Source organism: Actinia tenebrosa, unplaced genomic scaffold, assembly GCF_029948245.1.
Source record: "Actinia tenebrosa isolate PJP-AT-01 unplaced genomic scaffold, QUT_ActTen_1.0 PGA_scaffold15__27_contigs__length_11533743, whole genome shotgun sequence".
NCBI lineage: Eukaryota > Metazoa > Cnidaria > Anthozoa > Actiniaria > Actiniidae > Actinia > Actinia tenebrosa.
In genome coordinates this window covers 8,946,232-8,972,041 of record NW_028292575.1, presented here as the reverse complement: position 1 = coordinate 8,972,041, position 25,810 = coordinate 8,946,232, and the positions used below count along the sequence as shown (strand labels likewise).

The following is a 25,810-nucleotide window of genomic DNA, read 5'->3' as shown; positions in this document are numbered from 1 at the left end:
CACATGCTGATTATAAATGCAATAAATTTCTTCTTGCTTCACGTTTATGATGTACTACCACTTTTGGCATGTATACCGCATTTGGTTTAACAAGTGTGTTGCCATCAAATACATAAAGGAAATCCTTGACTGACTGAACCGATCTTATAAATGAAAGACAAACCAGAACAGATGTTTCTTCCCCTCCTATACCCCATTCACACCTAAACGTGTTTAGTTAAACTATGTTTTCATTAGGAAAAAAATTGAGAAACTAGAAACCTACAATATAATGAAACTTTCTAATTAATATTGTCACAGCAAGACAAAGGATAGTTTACATGCATTATTTCTCCAAATATTGTGCAGTGTTCGTAGATAGTTTTCCAAACCTGTTTAGTTAAACCACTTTAAAACATGTTTAAGCCTTGGTGTGAATGGGGTACTAGTCTCCTCCATACACCAAAATCTAGAACAACTACTTTTGTTGATAGAACTTGTGCAATAGCTGCGCCTGTGCTCTAGAACAATCTCCCCGATGACATAAAACATGACGACTTTATTGCTGTAATAATAATAACTTTCCTGTTTAACAGGAATAATCGACTACTGTCCTGCTGTCGTAATGAGGCATCGATTACTGTTTTACACACTGTAACATTAGTTTCTTCGTGATGTGTTTTAGCGTCCACGAGATTGGAACAATCAATATTGTGTAAAACATTTTTTATTACTTTCGTTGTGTAAAGGCAGGTGTATATCTCGATCCGATTCGACTCGTATTATACATCAGAATTCAAGGTCTTTTTTAGTATGTTATATTTTGTTCTTTGTTGTCATGATCATACCATTTGTTTATATATTTTAAAAAAATAGCCATCGATGAAATATCTATTTTTCTCTATTATTTATCTTCACATGTGAAAATAATCAAGAATGAAAAAATTGTAAAAGTTGTATTTCATCGATAATTATAGAATGAACAGAATATTACATGGCCGCTTGGAGATACGAATTTTACCTTCTCGAGTTGAAAATGTCTTTCTCGTTCAATATACTCACTTATTACCTCAACACAACTCGAAGATAAAATCCATATCCAGTCCGTATCCGGCCATGTAATATCTTCTGCATACGTTATAAGAAAGACGCGTATTAAGAAATTAAAATTACAATACAACATTTTTGACTGTCTAAAGAGCCAAGTCTTTTGAACCACATAGTTCAGTCCCCTTGAACATTGCATTGACAATACTACGCAGGTGCATGTGAAAATGTTAACGAGCTTTCTAAGATTAAAAAGGCCACCTGAAATCGAAATGATTTGAAAAGAAATAATCATTGAAACAAGCCTTCGGGAACTTTAAAAGGATGTTCTAGGACGATCACAAGACTTCATTATGAACAACACTACGTGTTTAAAGGAGTTACTTAGTTACAACGTTCGTACAGAAATAGGAATTCCATCCACAAGTGAACATTTGATTGCATTTTTTATCATGAACATCTTGCTGGCTGTCCCTACGGTGATGTTGAACGGTATTGTGATAATAGCCTGCTTCACAACCTCAACCTTACGAGGGCCGTCTTACATATTGTTGACAAGTTTTGCGTTTACTGATTTTTTGCTTGGTTTGTTGGCGGAACCTTTGCTGGTGGCGCTTACCATGTCTGATGTTATGCATAACGAACAACTGTTTTGTCGCCTGGCTTTACCCGCAAGACAAGTAACCATTTCACTAGCTACGGCTTCCTATTCCTCTCTTGTTGCCATCAGCATTGACCGATACCTTGCAATAAGACTAAAAATGCGCTATAAATCTGCGGTAACCTTGACGCGTGTACGGATCATTGTCATTGGACTTTGGGTTTTTTCTGTATGTGTAGGATTTCTCTCGATGTTTCAAGTGGTTAAAGCGCTCATTCCCGCAGCAGCCGTCATTCTAGTCGCCTCTCTTGTTCTTCTTATAGTTCTCTATGTCAAGTCATTCAGTGCACTGCGAAAATACTGCGCACAGATCAAACCAGAAGAAGTTTCGGACGCTGATTCGTATGCCGATGGCACCTCCAGAACTCATGTTAAACGGCCTTGCTTCGATGTTAGTCAGTACGAAAGAGCTTTAATTACCATGGTACTTGTCTTCATTATGATAATATTGTGCTACATACCGACTGTTTGTGTTTTTGGATATATTAGTGTTGTTGGTGTACATCGAATAGCAACAGTAGCAATCAATTATGCTACATTGGCAGTGAACATGAAGTCGTTAGTGAACCCCATCATGTATGTGGTACGAATGAGAGAGGTCAGAGATGCATGTCTGGTTATACTAAGGAAAGTGAAACATATTGGTTAATGCGGGTATTCTTCTCTCTCTCTCTCTCTCTCTCTCTCTCTCTCTCTCTCTCTGTCACCTTTTTTTGTTTGTTTGTTGGCCAACAAAATGTCAATTAAATTTAATCAGTTTCTAGTTGAGCTGGCTCATTTTTTACGCGACTTGAAGTTGTGAAAGGCTTGTATGGCACTCTTCTTCAGTCGTTTCATCTAAGGCTCGTAATTTACTTATTACGCATGTTGGTATTTTTACTATCAAATTTCTGAATATTTCTGAGGTTTTTTATCTGATTTCTGTGTTATGAAGTTCAATAATGTATACCGTAGTTTTTCACACTGCTTTGTAAAGAAGTGTTTTTATTTAACATATGGAACCAGCCTGTTTAAATGAAAACGATTCCATTCTTCCTATTTTCCCTTCCTTTCTTCCTTCCTTTCTTCCTTTCTTCCTTCCTTTCTTCCTTCCTCTCTTCCTTCCCTCCTTCCTTCTTTCATTCATTCATGTATATGTTTTTCTTTATCGTCGTTATTTTAATGCCCAACTTTTATTCACGATCATATATTTATGAAAGCAATGTATTTACGGTGATAAAGGCCACCCGTCAGTCCACCTAACCTTCCTCTTTTTGTTATTGCTATTCAGAGGCCCAAGGGGGGTCTCGGCACAGTTCACGACGATTTAAAAAGTACGATCGCGGCTCACGGAAATTAATATTAAAGATTTGAGTCTCCTTTGCAGACGTTCTTTGTGTAAGGAGGCTAGATGGAATCACCAATCATGAAATCAATCGTTACCTCCCCTGTCTTTTTCTCCTCCTTTTCTTTCTTCTATCTTTCTTTTTCTTTTCTTTTGTTGGGGGTGGGGGGGGAGGGTTTGGTGTCGGTTGGGGTGGCGGTGGAGGCGGTATTTGACGGTTTTATTTTGCTTTTCTTTTCGGTTCTTTCTGTCTTCTTTTTCTGTCATTATTGAGGATGCTTTTTCTTCTTCTTTTCTTCTCTTTCTTCTTGCTTATTCTTCTTTTTCTTCTTCTTTTTTGTTTTGTCGTTTTTGTGCGTCCAATTTTCCGCTGAATTTTAAATAAATGCGAAAAATCCCCATGAATAGAAGACATATAATTAAAGCAACTAGCTCAATAAGACAGATAAAGGCCGGAACTGACATAAAAAGATGTTTTCAATTAAGCTTTTTCCACCTGCGTTCTGTCTTTTAAACCAAACCGCCTTTCTCTGTCTCTATTCATGAAACTCCTTTATCATCACCTGTTCCCTTCTCTTATCGTTTCGCTTCTCATATTCAAACTATATAAATAATGCAGAAAAATAAAACTTTCCTTCATTTAAGAATACGATTTTTTTCAGTGTCTTTGGCATTTCCTTTATTTGATTCTTATGAAGTGTATATGACCTTCAGAGCTTGAGGTCCACGTTCGATCCTTAGGATCTCCACCTTTTTTTTCGACTTCTCTGTAATCCGTGTAGCTTCAGCTTTGAATACTCTTAAAACAGAGCACTGATGGAGAGAGGGGGTAAAGTGCGCACCGTCGGCTTCCATTGATAGCAGTTGAATTTCAACTGAAGGAACTACCGACGTTAAATATAGGTACTTTACTTTTTATATCATTCAAACAGTTGAGTTTTTTCTCGTACTATACTGACTATATCACAGAATAGAAGGTTTTAAGGTGGTTGGGTACAATTTATAGTCGACCGCATCAAGCTTGTTTATTCGCTTCGTTTATAATGTTGCTTTTATTTAATTACCATGAAACTTTCATCAAATATTAGACAATAATTGAAGTTTATAATAGTTAATTTTGTTTTGAAATAGCGTTAAATAAATCAAAGTTATAGATAATTATAATTATAAATCAAATATTAGACAATAATTGAAGTTTATAATAGTTAATTTTGTTTTGAAATAGCGTTAAATAAATCAAAGTTATAGATAATTATAATTATAAATCAAATATTAGACAATAATTGAAGTTTATAATAGTTAATTTTGTTTTGAAATAGCGTTAAATAAATCAAAGTTATAGGGAAATATTAAAAGTAAGAAAAAAACAAATTCTGTGTGTTTCCCTCGTTTTATTTTCAAATTACTTCATTTACACAAACTATGATATATGACTTACAAAATATCAAAGCTTAAAAAGACTCTGTGGCGCAGATTTTGAGAAAATAATGCGAACATTTTATAACCTCGATTTTGCTCACTTTTCATACACAATACCATTAAGGTTGTACCATTGTTCCTGGTCTGCTTTTCGAGAATGTGCCTGTCATAGAGGTTAACCTCATAAAGTACACTAGTTTTATTTTAATGAATTTATTTTTCCATTCTTATTTTTTATTTTTACGTACAATGTTAGATTTTTTGCATATATTTTTACAGCACACAGCGCGCGCGCGCGTTTTCTATTTCTTCACTTCAATTATTGCCTAATTGATGAAAGTTTCATGGTAATTAAATAAAAGCAACATTATAAACGAAGCGAATAAACAAGCTTGATGCGATCGGCTATAATTTTTTTAAACAGTTTTATTGGGAAACTAATATTACAATGTGTTGAATAGAAAAATAATAATAGTTACCAAGAAAGAAAAGTCACGAACGGGACACGAGACCCATGCGAGGTGACCACCTCATGAAATGTTGAAATAATTAAACGTAAAAATATATGCAAAAAATATAACATTGTGCGTAAAAATAAAAATAAGAATGGAAAAATAACTTCATTAAGATAAAACTAGTGTACTTTATGAGGTTAACCTCTATGACAGGGACATTGTCGAAAGACAGACCATGTACAAGACCTGTCAATATCAAAAGCAGAATCAAGTAAAGAAAAGTAACGTACTGAAATGTGGTTTTTGAAAGTAGCTATACTAGAAAAGCATGTATAAGGAGAAGATTTACAAATGGAATTCCAAAGTTTAACGATATGAGGCCTGAAAAGTATTAGAGTTACAGAAAGGAACCTTGAGCATCAATCTAGGATTAAGACAGTTACGTATATTACTATGCTTACTAAAGACGACAAAGTCACTAATGTTAAAGTCAATATGTCCATAAAGAGCTTTATAGAAGAATATTAAGTCTTTGACTTCCCTGTCGTAGCACAGGGGAAGCAGATGGAGAGCTTGCAGGCGTTCTTTATAGTTGGTGTCACCTAATCTTGTTCTCAGAATCCATCTAGTTACCCGCCTTTGGACGCGTTCGATTTTAGCCTACATCGCGACCTGGTGCGGCGACCAAACCACCGTAGCGTAGCAAAGCTTGGACTTGACCAAGGACAAATACAGGGTTCTGCGAACTTTGATGTTCGTTAACAAGGGCAATCCTAACATCTTGTTGGCTTTGGCGATGATGAAGTGAATATGTGAGTCCCAGGAAAGATTATCTTTGACCATAATGCCAAGGTCTTTTCCTTCTTTGACATGGAGGAGCTTGGATAAGTTGAGATCATAATTATAATTGACTGGATTTTTCTTGCGTGTAATTGAAAACACCTTGCACTTGGTAGCGTTGAACCTGATATTGTTATCGCGGGCTCCAGATTGGCAAGTTGGATAGTGTTTTGTTGAAGATTTTCAGAGTCCTCAACAGATGTAATGTTCTTGTATAACTTAGTATCATCAGTACATAAAGCAGCGATTATACCATGCCGAGACAGCTTCTGGAAGGTCATTTATAAAAAGGATGAAAAGAACTGGACCAAGTAAGCTCCCTTGAGGAACTCCAGAAGTGACAGGAGCCCAGTCAGAGGCTACACCATCAACAACTACTCTCTGTTTGCGTCCAGTAGAATAATCTCCAAACCAGTTGAAGAGGTGCCCAGATATTCCAAACGATTTGAGCTTGTCTAGGAGAACTACATGGTCCACGGAATCAAAGGCTTTAGCGAAGTCAAGGTATAGGATGTCAGTTTTGCTCAATCCTCCGTACAGGTCACAACAGCAGTCCAGCAAAACAACATGATGGTTGCTTCAGTGCTCGTGTATGATCGAATTTCTCTAGTTCAAATTAGGTTCAGGTCAAACGTCGAACTTCAAATGAGCCGTACACATTGAAGACTATGACTAAGGCGCGATTATTCGGCCTGAGAAACTATGACTTGATTAATTTTTCTTAGTTTCTAGAAGAAAACATTTTCTTGGCATCGAAATAAATTCTTTTCGTAGCCTTCGAAAACCCCATTAGCCTGTGGTCCGCGTTTGTGACCTGGCTCAGGCTAGAACATATTTGAGTTGAGTTTGTTTGATGTGTTGTTCTCTCCCTTGCTACGCCGGTTTTTCTCCGGGTTCTCGGGTGCTGCTCCCTCCGGTGAACATGCGAGTTAAGTGCTGTATGTTGTAAATATAGAATCTAGTGTTAGTGCGAGTAGAGCGAACCTCACGAAAGAGGAACGTACGGGGAGTGATGTTTGCATACAATAGACCAGGTGCGAGTTCCAAATTATCTCTAAGTTCCTTGATTACAGACTCATTTACTCATTACATTAACCTCGTATCAGCGTCTAAGAAGAGATAACTAGCTAAAAACTAGTGTGAGCTGCGTCGGTGTTTCTAATGAAACAGTAGTGATAAAAGAATAAATTTTACGCCGTGAAAAGAAGAAAAAAAACTTACTGACGTTTCGGACGCTAGTCCTTCGTCGGAGTAAAAGAGGAAACGTCCGAAATGTCCGTAAGTTTTTTTTTATCTTTTCACGGTGTAAAATTTACCCTTTTATCACTAGCGTCTAAACAATATTCACAAATACCAACGGTAAAGTAAAGAATGCACAACTTCAACAATGCTAACACTGAAATTCCACGGACCTTTACTAGAACACGTGAATATTCTAACCCTGTGTAAATGAGTCTGCAATCAAGAAACCCAGCGGTAATTTGGAACTCGAAAATGGTCTATTTGCTAGTAATCCTAAAATTAGTATTTTATGGGTTTTTTTTGTTTTTTTGTTTTTTATTTCTCTCTTAAGCGTTGAGCCCATGTGGCCCGTCATGGAAGGTACCGAACTACGCGAAGATATCAAAATCCTCATCAAGTTCTGGCAATCAATATTATCTGACAAGAAATACATGAAAAACTTTATGAACGCACTCGACCCATTCCAGCTCGGCCAACAAAGTTCAGCTGGGCCTGGGTTTCAGTACTCTAGTTCACAGACTGGTTTGGGCCCGTACTTACAGGTGAGTAAAAATAGCCTCCATTACGTTCATTCGTGCCATTTTGGATTTTATGTAACTACTAACCTGCGTCACATCCGGAATTTCGGAATTTTTTGAATTCCGGGTGTGACGCAGGTTATATAACTACCAACATTCAATATTTTGGTCGATTGCCGGGATGCGGAGAATCATTTTCTCCTCTTTCTCTCCCTTCTTTAGGCGGGGAGGAGATAGACTCTGCCATTGTAGGATGTTTCTTTTAAATATGTACCGGCGTCCGAACGAAACCAGTTTTAAAACCGGGCTTTTTTTCTTTAAGGATATTTGCTAATACAGTGTAGTCTACTTTGCAGCCGCTCTTAGTGTCGGTCCGAACGCTTTCCTCTCCACTAAATCGAGCTCTACATTCCTTTCTCATTCTCTGGCCAAACACAGTTAACCTACTATAATCTGGGAGCTGAATCCTGATTGGCTAAAATAGTAGCCATGTTGTATTCCTAACATTACTGAAAACACATAAGAAATCGGCGCCTTAGTCTTGCATTTCCGTCGAAAATTGATCGGAAACTGAAATCTAACATTGCCTGATTCTCTTTCCTTAATAATGAGCCTTTATTTCCTTGAGCACGTTGGAAGCTTTACTACGAACAAAGCGAAGAATCTTCTCAATTACAAGAGTTCTTGAAATCAAGGCACTCGAATGCAATTTTCTTTAGAAGACCGTGAGTGAGCGCTTTCAAGAATAAATGTAGCTTGAAGGCACCTTAAAACTTCTACTCCAAATGTTCCTGTAATATTTGCTTGATCCACTAAAGAACAAATATATTCTTCGTTTGCAATAGACGTCATAGCCGCCATGTTGGAAGAATTTGACAAGATTTTTCAATGAATTCTTTTGTTATATCTTCCAACATGGCGGACATCCCTTTTGTTATTGTGCTTTCTTGGGATTGATTGCAAACCAAGAATAGTTGAAGAAGTATATAGTACTACATACACTGTGAAAACGAAGCAGTTTCATGACAGGTGATCAGTGACACTTTTGACTCGTTGATTGAACTTATATTCTGATCTTCAGGATTGAGCGCTCCATTGAGCAGACGGTATTAGGTGGGGATTTTCGGACCGCTAAGAACGGCTGGAAATGCGTTTGCAATGCCCTTGAGCATGAGCAAATTTAATTTGTCGCGGCGGCTGTCAAATTCATGTAGAGGATTTTGACAGTGTTGCTAAGTAACCTCACGCATGCACGACTGACAAATATAGCGCCCTCATTCGGCATTAGACCCTAGTAGCGTGTTGCAAAATATTAGATGCTTGACAAAGTATCGCAATCAGTTATTTATTTCTTTTATTGCTTAACTTTCGTAGCTAAATTACCATTATTTTGCCATGTTTTTGTGTTGTTTTGTTAGGGCAATCTCTGGATGAACACGATGCCACTAGCAAGTAACCTTTCGTCAAGACGTTCGACCAGCGTCTCTGATACCAAGGACTTCGCCAACAACCAAAATGCTTTCAAGGACTACCTAAAGCGGCGCAACTTGATTTTAGCGCTGATTCGTAAAGAAGTAGATCGACTTTCCACTTGGCACAATTCTACTGCAAGAACTGATCTGGCTTTTGAGGTACGAAAATTTCTAAACTAGTATTTCTTAAAGCAATGGCTCCGCCCGAGAAGGAGAAGTGCTTTCCACGAAGATTTTGTGCAGGGTTTGAATCTAACTAAATATCTTGTTTGCCTATAGAGTTTTCCGCAAACTTCTGTTCTTGCTTTGCTTAAGGTGGCTGGACCCCCTCACGCTTGACCGCTACCTTCCACTTTTGGAACGCTAGTGCATAAACGTCTTTTATCCGATTGCAAATCTTTTTTGCACATAAGTCACATAAAGATTGAATTAATATTTGATGCAATTTTTAGTGAGATCGGACGTCATAACACGTGATTATGATGAAATATTTGTTTTCGTTTAGAAAATAATTTTAGCCTTGCAGAGCGTTCAACACTAAAATGCTTCGTACCACATAATTATATACTGGATGCCTCCATTTGTGGGGATTTTTGAAAAAATCTATCTAGCTAATAATGAGATATTTGAGATTATTTAAATATAGTGCATAATCTACTTCAAAACTAAACAATGGATTTCATACGGCCGAAATTAATATTTCAGAGCTATATATTCACAAAAGTCATTGCTCATTTAGTTTTACTATGTATCTAGTTTTAAAAGGAACATCTCGAAGGTAATCGACTTATGCGATTTTGTGAAAACGTATAGTGCAGAAGACGGGGTAAACATTTGATGCGCACTTTTCATCGCAGTTTTCTAGTCAATCTTACTAGATCTTCCATTATTCTAAAATTCGCTGACCATTTCTCTCAAAATTACGTCAGGATACAAATTTGAACTTAAACTGATATTACACAAAATTGCAAGACTAATGAACTCATTTAAAGCGATCTAAAGCGAACGAGAAATACAGAAAACATTGATCGTTTCCCAACGATTTGATGCTCTGGGAATTCTATTGTTTGCTAATGATCATAACATCAAATTCTTTCGCACCATGCACGGTCTCATCTCGCTTGGCTGCTTTCCGATTTACCCCCGAAGTTTGGTAACAAACAGTTGTTTTTTTTATTCAAACGTGGGACGTTTGTCATGATGTACTTTGTCAGTGTGAGTGAATAGAATCGGCGAACATGCCTCAAATTAAAACTTCAAGAAAGAAGCGAGCAAGACTTTTGAGTTTAGATAAATAACCATACTTCGGTAGTAAATGAGGGGGTCCAGCCACCTTAAACCACGATGTTCCAAATGCAGCGAGAAGAGAGAGTCGAAGTTGCGCGCGGACTTGGACGAAAGTCAGTCCTCTTACAGCTGGCACGAGCTGAATTATAATGCCCAAAATAGTGTTATTCGGGAAAATAATATACTCCTTTAGCTTGGATGTAATGTTTTGCCCATTTCAGACCGCGTGTCATTCCCTCGAGTATTATTTCTTTGTTTGGACGTAAATGAAACAAACAATATTATTCTGAAAGAAATGACACGTGGTCTGAAATGGGCAAAACAATTGCCCAAGTTAAAATGGTCTATTAGTAATCTAACCCTTCAATTGTGTTTGGATACTAGGGCGAGGATTCACTTCTCAACTGGGCCAACCAAACCATCTTCACGGAACGAATATGGAGAGATCTAGTACGGCTGGCATGGCAGATGTCACCTGACATTGCAGTCTATCTACCAGCCAGGTAACAATAAATGTTGGCATTTTGATTGGATACTGATTTACTTCATATACCAACGATCGTCCAATCAAGTAAAGCATATTTTAATTCATAAGGGAAAAAACAGTGCCATCCGGCAGTTCCAAGTAATCACTATCCTTCCATTTTCGGATTGGAAAGACTGCTGACGAAAGACAATCGTCTCATAAATCAAACAGTAAGAATAAATGAGGTGATCTTGGTTAGAGGTTTAGATGATTTTGAAATGATGACGTATGTTTTAAAACAGGTTCAAAGAAATACCATCCTTACATAAGGAAGTATCTCGTCTGGTGAGACTATACCCAACTGCCGTGTCTGATTTACCTGAGGCGTTACAGGTTAGAATAGAGATATGCGTATATATAAATTATCTTTCAAAAGGAATATAAAACGCGCGCGCATGTTTCTTTACTATGATATAATCAGTCTGGTAGCTGTAGAACACGAGAGAAGCAGGCTTGGGAACACATCTCCTTCTCCCCTCGTGCTCTACAGCTCCCAGAGTGTTTATATCACAGTACAGAGACACAAGCAGCCGGTTTATATTGCTTGTCAATTTTGCTCGAGTGTCTCTGTCCTTTGACATAAACACGGTAGCCAACCCATCAGCGCGCGCGTTATATCTCAAATATTTAATAAATATATGCATTTATATATCTTTTATTTTTTGAAACTCCAAGTTAAAATCTTTAATTATTTGTACCCCATAGTTTCTCGTTACCACGACAACCGTCAAGACAGACATCCCAGAGCTAACGTACGTCCTGTGTTGGGCCCCAGTCCCTCCTGTACAAGCAATGGCTTTTTTTTCACAGCAGTATCCTCCACATCCATTGACAGCCCAGTACGCTATCCGGGTTCTGCAGTCCTTCCCGCCAAATTCTATACTTTTCTACATTCCTCAACTGGTTCAAGCAACTCGATACGATGCTCTGGGGTTTGTTTCCGAGTACATTCTGTGGGCCTCACAACACTCGCAGTTATTAGCTCACCAGGTAAATTTGAGTATACCACAATAGCAGTCGGATTCACCTTTCATTGTTCAAGATACTCGCATTGATAGGGACTTCCTTAAGGTCCGGTTACACTAGGCATTTTTTCTTGCAACTTTCAATGCAATGCTGCACGAAGGCAGAGCAGTGCAAGCTGCAAATCAGATGTCAGACGCGCGCAACGCTATGTTAGGAGGAAATAGGAAAAGCTACGCTCTGATTGGTGATTTGCGACATTGGTTGCATTGCAGATTGCGGGATGTATGTTACACGCTGCGACTTGCCTTGCAACGTTGCGAAAAATGGAAGCTCACTCGACTTTTTTCGCAACTTTCAATGGGGATGCTACACGCGCAATCCCTCTTGCAACACAACAGCGTTCCATTGCATATCACAAGAAAAACTGCCTCGTGTAACTCAGTGCCTTGAATCTCTATTGCTCAATCTTGCTTTCCCAGATTATTTGGAACATGAAAACAAACATATTCACGGACGAGGAAGCTACCCACAAAGACTCTCAGATTGGTGATCACCTGGAATCGCTGATCAACAGGATCATTGAATCTATATCAGGACCTGCCAGAGAATTCTATGAGAGAGAATTCGACTTCTTTGATAAAGTCACTAACATATCAGCTATCATTAAGTAAGTATTGCCTATCTATTCCACATGCAATAACATTATACGTACCCCCAACAAGAGTATGGTTGTCAGAGCAAACGGCATTCCCGCAGTCTCGGTATACATACAGTTTCTCATTCTAAAAGCTAGTTTTAGTCGGTCACAGTCAAGTGTTGAAACATACGTTTAAAACAAGACATTCTCATATGATTTATGGACTATATTTATTTGTAGACTAATATTGGATTTCTCCCAATGAAACATAAAATGGATGACTCCAGAGGAGATCGCCCTTTGCTTTATCGCCAAGACAAAAATCGTTTACAATTCGTCTTTTTCTCACATCTTTTTTTCTTTCAGACCATACCCAAAAGGTCCTGAACGCAAACAAGCTTGCTTGAACGCCTTAAGTCAAATCACAGCTGAAAAAGGTGTTTATTTACCGAGCAATCCCGAAGCAATGGTATTAGAAGTGGATCAGAAGTCCGGTAGGCCTATGCAGAGTGCAGCTAAAGCTCCATTCTTGGCGAAGTTTCGTGTCAAGAAATGTGGCATTACAGAACTGGAAAATATTAACGTGAAAAAGGGTAAGTTCCATTTCTTTTTATGGACCTACTTAATGACAGAATATGTGTATGAGAATATATATGAAATATATATTTGTACTGCGGTTGTAATGTATCAAATTGAGCAGATCCTCGCAGTACTCGAAGCAACTTCTGCAGCTGCAAATTGAAAGACTCAGAAAAAATTCTGAGTCTTGAACGGGATTTGAACCCGTGCCCTGATGATAGAATGATGGAAGCCCCGAAAGATTCCAACATTACCACTTGATTGACACTTGATTCACCGGTTTAAATATTGGCAGTCAACAAAGGCTGACATCTCCCTTATAGAGGGTTTGCATTATCGAACGGGTGGCAATGTTAGATGGCAGAACCGTAGAACCCTTTACTCTCGGGAATTCAATTCTTCGTCATGTAAAGCGATTGCATTGTTTCTATCATCCAACATGGCTGCCGTCACGTAATCGTGCAAAACCGCGTGCAAAACAGAAAAAGTCGTTCACTTCCGATGCTCAAATGTTTTTACAGAATTTCCAGAAGAATCAGAAGAAAACAAGCGCAACAACCAGGACAGCAGTATTTACTGGCAAGCGGCCATCTTCAAAGTGGGTGATGACGTCAGACAGGATATGCTGGCCCTGCAAGTGATTTCTTTGTTCAAAAATATATTTGAGGAAATTGGATTGAACGTTTACCTAAAGCCATATAGGGTCGTGGCTACTTCTCCTGGGGTGAGTTGTCTTTGTCATACTAAAAATAAGATAAGTCATCTTGAGAGGAATACTGATATTCTTTTTTCTCCATTTGTTAAATACCGAGGTAATACTTAAACCTCGCTTGAAAGAAAAGTCCAATATCATGTATTAGTCAAATCTAACTAGCGGTCTATCTATGCTAAATTCTGATTGGATGAGCTACTACAAGGCTATAAGTTACAGCATAGTTAATGGAGCGGAATGGTTGGGAAACCTATTGTTCTAGGTTTTTGTTCGACTTTATCCATTATCATATGACGTTGACCCTGCACAGAGAAGGAAACGTTGCTCCATTTGTTCAAAGTACTAGGGAATATAGAAGTTTTTTTCCTAAAAAAATCGTTCCAAGATAGTTATTATTTGTTAATTAATCCTATATTATTAATATCTATTTTTTATTGAAAAGGAAATTGCTCTTTTTCATGCTTTCTTATTTATCATCTAGTAACTTAGCTGTATCTGCGCGGAAATATTTATCCACATGGTTTATGGTCATCGAATGAAAGTTTTCACTTTCAAAATGTTCCATACACGAAAACAATAAGGAAATATACTTGCTTTGATTCATTGTGCACGGTCAGTATCACGTGATGGTACGGTTCAACCTCAAACGCAAAATAATAGCTTTGTTCTATGGAATTTCCAAACCATTCCGCTCCATTAACTATGGTTACAGCCTAGTAGTAGCTAAAGGTGCCGGCTTTGAAAACCAAACCATTAACTTTAATTCAAAACTTATTTGCACCTACATATTTGACCGACTATAGTGGAGTTTGACTAAACAATAAGTCCCCTCACCCTCATGGCACCTCATGACCTGTGAGTCAATAGCCCATTCGGGTTTGGGGCTAATTGCTAAATAGTATCTGTGGGATATGCGATTTGAGCAAAAGCAAATGACCCGTACCATGGCTAGAATGTGAGAGGAAGTGGGAAAACACAAATGACGGAAAGAAAGATGATCAAGAAGAATGTCTTTTTTTTCCATAGTGTGGTGTCATTGAGTGCGTACCAGACTCTGAGTCACGTGACCAGCTGGGTCGTCAGACGGACATCGATTTGTACCAGTACTACTTGAAGACCTATGGTGATGAAAGTACGACTCACTTCCAACAGGTACGAAATCACTTGCACCTACTACCATTATAAGCAATCAGTTATCTTCAAGAAATCGGTGCTACTTCAGGCCAAACAAGAGGCATTTGTTTAAGCCTCCAGTTTTAACCATAAAAGGAGTCGCCATTAATGGCTATTGTGTTGAAAAAATGGTATATTTTATTGTTGAAAGATCCAGTATGGCATGAACCACGGAAGAGATGTGGTTACTTATAGTCCTGCTTCCCTTAGTTACAGTTGCTATGCCCCACAAGCTCACCAAATTAGCTAGACTATCAGAATTTGATCGCCGAAAAATTTATTCGACGTTGTTTCTATTGTTTTTGCCCTGCGAAAATAAAGGAAAAGTGCCTCATAGTCCTCGTAGCACTCGTAGCACTCATTAAAACAGATACTGTATAGTTGTTTTTTTGGAGGAGACTTAAAGTCCACTAAGAAAACTACTGCAACGGTGATTGGTTCGCTATGGTCTGAGGGGGAATCATGAATTATTGGTGTAACAAGCCAGAGCTATCCACCCTTCCTTCAACCTAGCCTCCTCTGCAAGCGTCTCTTTGCTCTTTTCTCTCTTCCTTCTCTTCCTTCTCTTTTCCTATACTGGGCTTCCTGTGTTGGCTGAGAGTTGACCGAGCGGGACTAGTCCCTCTCGAACAGCAGCAACAAAACTCTAGCGAGTAGCCTGCGGAGGAGGCTACGTTCACCTGCACCTTGGAAACGTTGCTGCAAACTGTTTTCTTGAGAATTGACAGAGTTGTTAATGTTTGTACTAGTTTCTTTATTTTTTTTTTATTTATTTATTTTATTTATTTATTTATTTTTTTTTTTTTTACTTAGGCACGTTCAAACTTTATCAAGAGTATGGCAGCCTATTCCATCGTCAGCTTTTTACTCCAAATAAAGGACAGACACAATGGTAACTTGATGTTGAATCGAGCTGGACACATCATTCACATAGGTACGCGTCTAGTTTGTCCTAATGTAAATAGTTTATTTATGAGCTAGAAGAACCTCAGTACCTGAGCATATTTTCACGACGTCAGCGTCTGGCAACGCCAATCAGATAAAAGAGAACGGGATTGGGTACTTCATTGTTGCACTTGCCCATTTCGAAAGTTTAAAACCAGCATTCTACAAATACTTCTTTACAGATATTCTTACTTTGAATAGCCATTTCTTTCACCTAGGGATGCTTGCATTATATAATTACAATCCAAAATATGATCCCCGTGAATCATTAACAGTAAACAACAGAGTGATAGAAAAAAACCTTCGCGCTATGATCTAAGAATTCATAGAATATAAGGCTTTGCACCATCACATGATGGCAGCCATGATAGGAGGCAGGAGCAATTGAATCTGGTTTCATCTCATTTATATGAAAAAGAATTATGTTTCCCAGTGGGAAAAGACTATTGTTTTGCTTCCTGTCATGGCAGCTATCATTTATTGTTATGCCTCTATAGACCTCTCGCATGTGACGTCAAAGCAGCTCAATTTGAAGGACATCATTTTCAATCTGCTGAGAATTGGAAACCCTATTGTTATGTCATCCAAATTAAGCTGCATTACGACGTGCTGCTAGGGGTCGTTTCACTCGGGAAAAGACTATTGTTTTGCCTCCTGTCATGTCTGCTATCATTTATTGTTATGCCTCTATAGACCTCTCGCATGTGACGGCAAAGCAGCTCAATTTGAAGGACATCATTTTTAATCTGCTGAGAATCGGAAACCTATTGTTATGTCATCCAAATTAAGCTGCATTCCGACGTGCTGCTAGGGGTCTATACGTTTCACTCGGGGCAACGCTAATACTTTTTTATGGTATTAGATTTTGGATTCATGTTCGAATCTTCCCCTGGTGGAAACCTTGGTTTTGAACCTGACATGAAGATTTCTCATGAGATGGTGATGATTATGGGAGGCACAATGGAGTCTCCTCCTTTCAGGTAATGAAGTATACATGTTTGAAATATGCAGCTACTGTATGATCAGGTCTTCGGTTATCTAACTAGATTAGCTCTGCAACATGCTTCACACTTGCCTTGGAATCCAAATCGGAAACAACATACACTATGCATCAAGAGTTCCGCATTTCTGCTCAAAGCGCATGCTCAAGGGGTCAAAAAGTGGAACCGTGGGCTGTAAAAATTGCTGCATTTTGGTATATTTGATTTGGAATTAGCTTTACGCTACGTGCTCTTGGATATTTAATGAAACTTGTGCTTGATAAGACAAACACAAATTACTTATGAGCGTTTGTTTCTCGTCAATAGGTGGTTCATGGATTTATGTGTGAAGTCGTACCTTGCTGTCAGGTAAAAATATATTACGATAATCTTGAACCAATATTCCCCTTCACAATTCCCTGCGCCATCTTGAAAGCAAAGCAAGGACGACGGTGACCTTGCATTGTTAAAGATCTTTTTCATACCTTGGACAATGATTCACTTATTCACTATCATTGCTGTACAGGCACGGTTACCTTATATGGCTCAGAAAACTATGATAGAGACTATTTACGATATTGTTTCAGTGGAAGATTTCGTGGGCTGGTTTGGCCGGGTCTTGAACCTATGACTCCGCGCACAACAAGGTTCTAATTTAACACTTTTTTTTGTCGAACTACCTAGTGAAGTTATTCATTACCTCATTTTTATGCGGACACTGAATTTTTTATTGAAAAACAAAAATATGTTCATTATCTTTGAACAGGCCATACCAAGAAGCAATCGTATCGCTAGTAGCACTCATGCTCGACACAGGCCTGCCCTGTTTTAGAGGAGAGACACTTAAAAGATTAAGGTAATATCTGAAAACCAAGACAACAAGACAAATTCCAGTCTTCTATAAGTTTCGGTTTTCACTAATCAAATTTTCGGCAGTCTGTTGATAATTTTTTTGAGTAACGCATGCCAAACGTACAAAGGTGTGGAATTACCGTGGTTTGGTTGTGATGGAAATGATAGAGTGCATTCACTAAACCCGTGAATAATATTTAGTTCTAAAGTAGTAATTCATACAGAATCCTTTGTTTCCTATTGTTTGATTATCACTATTTAGTACTAAAAATTAGTATTTGTTTAATGTTTCACGGGTTTAGTGCGAGCACTCTAGTAAAGATTGTCGGATATCGATATTTTGACTTATAGACAAGATAAAAATAATTACTAGTAATATATAATCTGGGTTTTCATGAGGGCTCGGAGATCGTAGAATGTTACGGTTACTGAGTATAATTCTCCGGGTTAAACCATCGTGATCTTCTCCTATTATTTCAAAACTATTGAAAACCGGCCTGTATATCAAGTAATGATTGTATTGTGAATATTTGTGTCTGTCAGGGCTCGATTCAGTCCAGCTCAGAGTGAAAGAGAAGCTGCCAACTACATGTTAAAAGTGATCAGGGATTCTTTCTTGAACTACAGGTAATATATTATGTGTCTTGTGACTATTTGTGTTTGCTCTTTTTATCATATTTGCTACAATAAGTACCTATTGATCATTAATCATCATTATCATTATCATCATCATCATCAATCACTACTGACTACCACCAAATGTAGTATTAGAACATTAAGTATCATCATCATTACCATCACTGATCATTGATCATCATCACTGATTAACATTCTCAGCGCCACTAAAAACAATCCCACTTGTTTGCTTTTCGCAGGACCCGAGTGTACGACTTGATTCAGCTCGCACAAAACCAGATTCCTTGCTAGATTGCTTAATAAATAAATAAATGACTTCAAATTTTTATTGACGCTGTAATGGTTAAGATTTTAGCGGACTTTGAATCTCTGAAAACGCGATAATATACAAACAACTAGAACTAGTGGCGGACTATCACAAAACATCACATTCATTTTTAAAGGTGTGTTTGTCTGTTAGTGATATATTTCTAGTAAAGTAGAAATAAAAAGATAGCTGCTTAGAGCCCACTTTGTGAAGATTTAGAGAAAGAACTTTGAATTTTATTTATATATTCTAATCGTGACTTTCCAACAAGTTTGTCTGTACTAGAACAGTTATACTATCAGTTCATTCGGGCTGCAAATCTAAGGGTTTATAATAGGCAGATTAAGATTCACGTTTTTCCTTACCGCAAACGGCAAACTTGACCACGTTTTCATCGTTTCCCTACATTTCACTTTACCTTTTGCAAACCTTCTCGACAAAGACAAGTATTCTTTTGTTTATCTACTACTTGGAGATCATTGCGATTCCTTTTCACTAATTGTAAAGAATTTTTTAATGGTCATCTGACGTTTCACGTTTGCCGTAAACGAGAAGCTTAACCTCTAATGTTACAGTTTCTTTGGAATGGAAGCTTTTTCTAACTCGAGGCGAGCACCAAGAAAGAACATTATTCATCTTCCTTGTTTATAATTACAGCTATTTGTTAGGGCGTATGCCGTTATTGTAAATACATTATAGGGTAATTTAATTCAAAAGTAAGAAAAAATAAAGAAATTAGGAAAGCAGTAGTACACTTAGTAAAATCTCCTGGTGTGTTTTTTATTACATTAATTTAAAGATAAATACTGAAAGTATAAAAAGAATATAGAAAGGAAGGAATGAAAGAACGAAAGAAAGAAAAAATGAATGAAAATATAAGAACAATAGACCTTTCCCGATTTAGCTTGATTGATCACGAAACAATAGTTTCAAGGCTAAACTTGATAAATAAAAGAAGTTCAGTCTCGACGTGAAACCATTGTTTCTTGGTCTTCTAAGCGAATACTTGAGCTCCAGTTTCGAGTTCTTTGTTGCTCAGGGTTAGCCTCGACTTTGTTTGAAGTGTAGAATATTGACGTGTTTCAGTGAGGGTCCGTGGAATTTAAAAAGTGTTCGTAATTGTTGAAGTTGTGCGTTCTTTACTTTATCGTTGCTATTTATGGATATTTAAACACTGGTTCGAGGCTAGCCCTGAGTAAATGAGTCTTTATCAAAAAACACAGCAGTAATTTGGAACTCGAAAATGGTCTATTAATGGTCTAATGGACTAAACAAGAGTAAACATACAAACGCTTGTCTTTCCACGGCCGGGACCTTCACTGGCACACGACATGAATACTCTACAAACTGGGGTATAAGTGCTCATTGCCAAGATATAAATTCGATTAGGAAATCGCACGATCTCGAGTACCATTAGGGAATTTATAGGCACGAGTGATGTTTTGAAAGTTTTCAAATTGGACAAGCCATTAAATGAGTTCATTTTGAGAACTTTCAAAACATCACGAGTATCTATAAATTCAGAATTGTACGAGAAGATTGTGCGATTTTGTGTTTATAATACACTCAAAAAAACTGAGCAACTTAATTGGGACTCTACAGAGTACAATTTGGGATTTAATTGTACTCCTCTGGTCCAGTCAGAATCGAGTAATTTTGTTGAGTGTATTGTAAAAAGGAAAAGCTTTGCTCTTCGAAAGTCTGTATCGGTGCAGTCGGTCTCGTGCCTCCCTTCCCATGAGAATAAAAGAAAAAAAGACGTGGCCGCCATGTTGGTTGACATGACAAAAGACATCAAGATCAAATAATTTGCCAAAGTCAACCAAAATGGTGGTTATCAAGTCCGGCATGCAACCCAAGAATAGTGGAGTTCTAATATAATTAGAACTCATTCAAGGTACTCGAGAATACTTCCTCATATATAGATATGTCACTGAAACGAGAAGGGGGTCGTGGCAGACCGGCTACGGAATAAAAAACGCTCCCATGATCACACGGCTGTTTGAATTACGACATTAGGTTCCAGGCGCGCGCGCGGCCAAATCGCGTTGCTAAGCTGCTTCTCTTCCTTGACAACGAAAATGGCGGCAATTTTGAAACTTTGTTTTCCTCATTCAGCAAAATTAAAACCGGTTTAAAAAACCTTTTCTTTCAAGTTAAGATTCCAAACACGAAATACAGGTAAGTTAATCTAATCTTTTATCGAAATTCATTTTATTTATGGAAGTAAAAACGTTTTTCTTCGCAAAAATCAGGGTTTTTCTACCGAGTTAAGTTTCGTGGCTGAGCACGTAATCCTGAAAAATAAAGATATTCAATACGTGTTTACGGCTTCCACGAGCAAACAACATCGACAACTAAAACAAATTTTCGATTCTCATTTGATACGCATCTTAAAATTTAGAATACAGGTTAATGAAGTTTTTTTTGGTTTAGTCTAAAAGCTTTTTTATTGACAGATGAATGGCTTCCCTGAAAGCGTAGCAAGTTTATAGTAATGGAGTTTCACTTACGTGAACTACAACTAAATAACATCGACAACTAAAACATATTTTCGATTCTCATTTAGTAATGGAGTTTCACTTGCGTGAACTGAAGGTATCTTGTCGTGTTTGTGGATTTAAGGCGGGAAACTCGCAAGGATATGTTTACAAAACGTCTACAAACCATGTTGCAGACAAATTACAAGTCGCATATGGTTTATCTGTCCAAGACGACGACGAAAATGTTCATCCACAAAATGTGTGTGTCAACTGTTACGTGAAAAGCTTTAACGCATGCAAAAATTTGAATTACAAGTGCAGCACTCAACCAGTTGTTTGGCACCCGCATGAAAAAGAAGACTGTGAAACATGCGAGAGTTTTGCAAGAAGAAACCGGGGAGGCAAAAAACCAAAGGCGAGAAAGGGAAGAGGACGCCCCAAACAAGGTTTAAGAAGCGATGGCATTAACCCTTCTCAAAAGGCAATATATATTCCTTCAGAAATAGTTCCGGCGGCGCTTATGAATCCCATGCCAAGCATCGAGAGATTTTCCAATATTAGTAAGGAGCTGATCTGCCCTATTTGTCGTGAAGTACTGGACAGGCCATTACAAGCAAGTTGCGACCATTTTTTTTTGTTACTCTTGCATCGAGAATTGGATTCATTACGTCGGAGACGGTGCTGGGTGTCCCGTATGCAAGAGGATAATTAAGATTCAAGAGCTTCGAAAGCCGCCCAGACTACTATTAAACCTCCTGTCAGCATCCTGTCTAGAATGTGCTATCTGTAAGTCCCTTGTAAAACTCGAACAGCTTGCACAACACGAGTCTAGCTGCACCTCTTACACGACTGGTCGATGCACCACGCTTGTTAGCGAAGTTCTGAAAACCCCGTTATCGGCTCCATTGTCGCAGGTAGAAGAGTCCCTGACAACTCATTTAATGAAACGAAAGTTGACCGCTTCCGATTCCCCTACCGTTGTTTTACGAACTGGCGGAACTGTAAGTATAGTAAAGTATATGATTAGAATCTCAGTAGCGAATAGATTTTGAAAGCTAAACACCGAGTTTTGCTGCACGCAATGACGTGAGTGGATGAAGCAAGCCACGAAAAATGATGGGGGGGGGGGGGCGTCACTACATGAATTAAATACTTTCCATAGATTGTACTTTTTTGTGGCCGAAAACTGTACGCACCCAAGCCTCCCTCCTTCCCCACACTGCCAGCCCAGCCTCTCCCTTTGCAACGGCCATGAGTCTTAAACATCATTTGAAAGGTTAAAGAAAACAATCACTTGCAGCGTTGGCATATCAGTTTGATAGCGTTTGCTTAATGGTATGAGTTAAAACCATTTTCGTAGAGGGCGCAACTTTATTCTTTGCAGCCCTTACAAGTATCTATCCTATAGGCAGTGGAATAACCACATCTTCATTTGTGTCAGGAAAAGAAAGTTCAAGACATTCGGTCAAAGTCGTGGTGTGGAAAAGGGCCATGTAAGGAAGAACTTGACAAGCAATTAAAGCAGATTGGTGCTGAACGCCAGGCTTATCATGGTGGGACATTCAATGGCAACCACACACACAAATGCCTTAAGGTATTAAATTATGTTTTTGGAGGCTTTCATTTCCTCTATATAATACTATAAATAATTGTAAGCTACATATAATCTAAGTGGGAAAAGAAAAAAAAATTAAATATAGGTTTTTTTAATAAATAGATGGTTTTGTTCCTTCTCTTATCCCTTATTCATTACCTGTAGGAAACAAATATCAAGCTGTTAGTTGAGGTACCAGTTGTTGTCTCTAGTAAAGTAATGCCCAATTTAATACAAGAGGCCAATGATGTGAAGCAGAAATTTAAAGAAACACTGGAATCATTTGGGAAATACCACAGGATATATACTACGAAAGAAAAGCTATGCAATAGCCAAATCATAATCCTTGGTAAGATATGTATATTTAACAATAATAACATTTTATACACACTGGTTAACTAATTTTCAGAAACAGTGAGGGCAAAGGAATGTTTTCAAAGAGTATGTGCTATTCCCATTGGTTGCTTTGATAAATAAAAATAAGAATTTTTCATAAGTATTGTCACTCCAAAAAGATAAAAAAGCACATTTATATCAGGTCTATATTGTCTGTCCTCTTAATGGCAAAAAATTTAAGTTATTTTGACATTTTTTAAAGTACCAGTGTTAATTAATGACGATTCGTGGCAAAAGAGGACAGACACATAAATAAACAGATCTACAGTACATTCAAAATATATATTATAGACCAAATTCAAAACTTGCACTGATGTGAGGCTTGAGTTGTGAACAAAGAGATATGGCGTGATTTGTTACGCCAGATCGCTTTGAGTCATGCCAGATCCCCTTGATAAGGTTGTCTTCCCTTTCAGAGAAAGAAATTGAAAGTTTCATGAAAGTGTACAGGCAAAACTTTCCTCGTGCAACTGTTTTGCCAAAAATGCATTTCTTAGAGGATCACATGATCACATGGGTTAAGAGGTATCAGTTATGTAGTAACTATTATAAAATAATAACTATAACTGTCATAATAATAATATACAGTAGTAATATAACAATAATGGTAATAACAATGATGATGAAGTTGATTGTAAAGAGTGTCATGAAATAATAAACTTGTGATCCTTATTGACCAATTTAACTACATGTAATAACTTTGTAGGTATGGAACTGGTATGGGGCTGCTTGGTGAGCAAGGGGTCGAATCAATTCATCATGAGATTAATGACCTCTTACGCTCCCACTCCTGCATAAGACGAGGCTGCGACAAGCTTGAAAAAGTCATGTTGGAGCATCACAGACGTTGCTATCCAGCAAACATGACAAAAACACCAAAAGTAAAGAAGCGAAAAGTCTGCGAAGAATAAAGAAAAATTTATATTTTTGCTTTACCAAGTTTCAAAAGCTACTGTAAATTGATCGAGAGATACTATAATTATAATATATCAATCTGAGGATAAACATAATAATAAGGTTTACACAATATCAGATTTACACGTAAATAGATTGTATATAAAAATAGAAATGAATTTACATGAAACTAAAATTAAAATGTCCCCATCATTGGCTCCAAGAAAGTAAACAACCTGGACAAGAAGCCACACTTGATTTTGGGGGTAACACTTTTAGACGCGTGTAAAAAAAAGCGGGAAATTACACCGGAAGTCGAGTAAACGATGAAAGCAATCGATTGATCAAGTATTCCAACATCGAAACCAACGCGAAAACATGGTCCACTTTGCATCCACAAAAAATAATTCATAAAAAGAAAACACGATATGACAATAAATACATTGCTTATACATCAAATTATTTGCTTACCTGAGTCATCAATTGCTCCTGTATTGAGAAACACTCCTCGAAAATACCACAACTCTGCGATAAACTGCACGTGCACGATTTCTCGATCATTCCCCAGATGGAAGGTAAACATCAAAAAACAAAGTCTTCGGCGTATCCTCGTAACTTGAACGACTCTCAGCTAAGAGATAATGTTCTTTTTCTGAAGCTACTTAAAGCAAAATTATTATTTCTTAACCATGAAATAAATAAAAACGCCGCAAACAACCACTTTCTTTCATAAGTAACGATCCTTCTCGGCGCCATTTTAAAAGCCTCGTTACGGTGCAGCTGACCGCGTAATTTCGGTCAATCGTGCTCCTGGAACCTAATGTCGCTTTTTATTTGAATTGAAACAGCCGTGATCAACTGACGGATATATTGACTGAGCGGTACAATGTTAAATGAATACTTTCCATAGCTAGCGGATAAAGACAGCCAGCTGAGGAATAATTTGGTTTTGCAAGAATCTGTGAAGAAATAAAGAGATTTTTAATCAACCGAGCCTAGATAGAAAATTTTTAACATTCGTTTACAACGTTAACGTTACGTCGTATTTACCTCTGATTTTCGATTTTAGGGCAGTTCAATCATGGTGATGGATGAAATTTCGACACATGAATATAACATGCAAACTGAAAAGTATAGCTCGTACTTATATCTAACGGGGGGAAATATCAAATAAACATAAGAAATTAGACTGTCTTAATGCGACTAGAAAAAAGATATAGCCGAATTTACAGTGTTTAGCTAGAAATATCTTTTGTCCATTGTTTATATTCTTTTGCTTGTCTTATACTCATTTGAATGAATCTGTACGAAGTAATAATCCCTAAGTCATACAACGCTCCAGAAAAACATTAATACGGGTATAGCCAGAGCCCAAACAAACAAACATAAATTATCATATTGTTTGTATTATGAGATTTGGAATAAAAAACTCAATTACGCCCAAGGTTCAAGTAAGGGTCTACATGTATAACTCTTGACGTATCAATTATAAAGAAAGAGATAGAGAGACTTTAATCCGTTAAATAGACATTATGATATGCATAGTAAACATAATTGTAATTCCTTTAATTTTGCAATTAAATTGCTTTCTTTTTCCACTGTATTTTACAATTGGTTTCACGGTTTAAATGCAATTACATCAAAAATTCAACGAGATTCTAACAATTTCTTTATCGAGTTGTCTAATTTGGGTATAAGATGTTTGAGATCAAACTATGACTACATGGCAAATTAATATGATGATATCGACGTTTTCGGTAAGACCATCATTACCTATATAATTAAACGTTATCGATATGATTAAACGTCTTACTGCCGCATGTAAATTGACATTTTTTTATTCTTGCGTACTGTAGCGTTCAACAATTCGAAAATCTCGAAGTTGC

At 37.6% G+C, this 25,810-nt stretch overlaps 3 protein-coding genes and 1 long non-coding RNA gene across 4 annotated transcripts in view; 3 read left to right on the top strand and 1 right to left on the bottom strand.

The window, feature by feature from the left end:
• LOC116299722 (phosphatidylinositol 4-kinase alpha) overlaps positions 1–19,306 on the top strand; it is a 38,196-nt gene extending 18,890 nt beyond the window's left edge. The window contains exons 16-30 of the mRNA XM_089030400.1: positions 7,299–7,509; positions 8,904–9,116; positions 10,629–10,747; positions 11,013–11,103; positions 11,476–11,760; positions 12,216–12,403; positions 12,740–12,966; positions 13,474–13,676; positions 14,691–14,816; positions 15,651–15,771; positions 16,645–16,762; positions 17,090–17,131; positions 17,529–17,618; positions 18,158–18,241; positions 18,490–19,306. Coding sequence (XP_088886526.1) covers positions 7,299–7,509; positions 8,904–9,116; positions 10,629–10,747; positions 11,013–11,103; positions 11,476–11,760; positions 12,216–12,403; positions 12,740–12,966; positions 13,474–13,676; positions 14,691–14,816; positions 15,651–15,771; positions 16,645–16,762; positions 17,090–17,131; positions 17,529–17,618; positions 18,158–18,241; positions 18,490–18,541 — 2,170 coding nt within the window. The 3' untranslated portion in view covers positions 18,542–19,306. The remainder of the gene's footprint in view (positions 1–7,298; positions 7,510–8,903; positions 9,117–10,628; positions 10,748–11,012; positions 11,104–11,475; positions 11,761–12,215; positions 12,404–12,739; positions 12,967–13,473; positions 13,677–14,690; positions 14,817–15,650; positions 15,772–16,644; positions 16,763–17,089; positions 17,132–17,528; positions 17,619–18,157; positions 18,242–18,489) is intronic.
• On the top strand, positions 1,517–2,354 carry LOC148911030 (cannabinoid receptor 1-like). Its single transcript, XM_089030401.1, has one exon. The coding sequence runs from the start codon at positions 1,647–1,649 to the stop codon at positions 2,334–2,336; it is 690 nt and encodes a 229-aa protein (XP_088886527.1). The 5' UTR covers positions 1,517–1,646; the 3' UTR covers positions 2,337–2,354.
• A 1,822-nt stretch (positions 19,307–21,128) lies between the features above and the next one.
• On the top strand, positions 21,129–22,883 carry LOC148911029 (uncharacterized; the record flags this gene model as incomplete). Its single annotated transcript, XM_089030163.1, has 4 exons — positions 21,129–21,521; positions 21,613–22,041; positions 22,482–22,634; positions 22,800–22,883. Coding segments are annotated over exons 1-4 (1,059 nt in total), but the record flags the coding sequence as incomplete, so codon positions are not given.
• A 94-nt stretch (positions 22,884–22,977) lies between these two features.
• Positions 22,978–24,764, bottom strand: LOC148911028 (uncharacterized). Its single transcript, XR_016119875.1, has 2 exons — positions 24,396–24,764; positions 22,978–23,928 (listed from the first exon to the last, which is right to left on the bottom strand). It is a non-coding gene; the product is annotated as an uncharacterized LOC148911028 (long non-coding RNA).
• Positions 24,765–25,810: the final 1,046 nt, after the last annotated feature.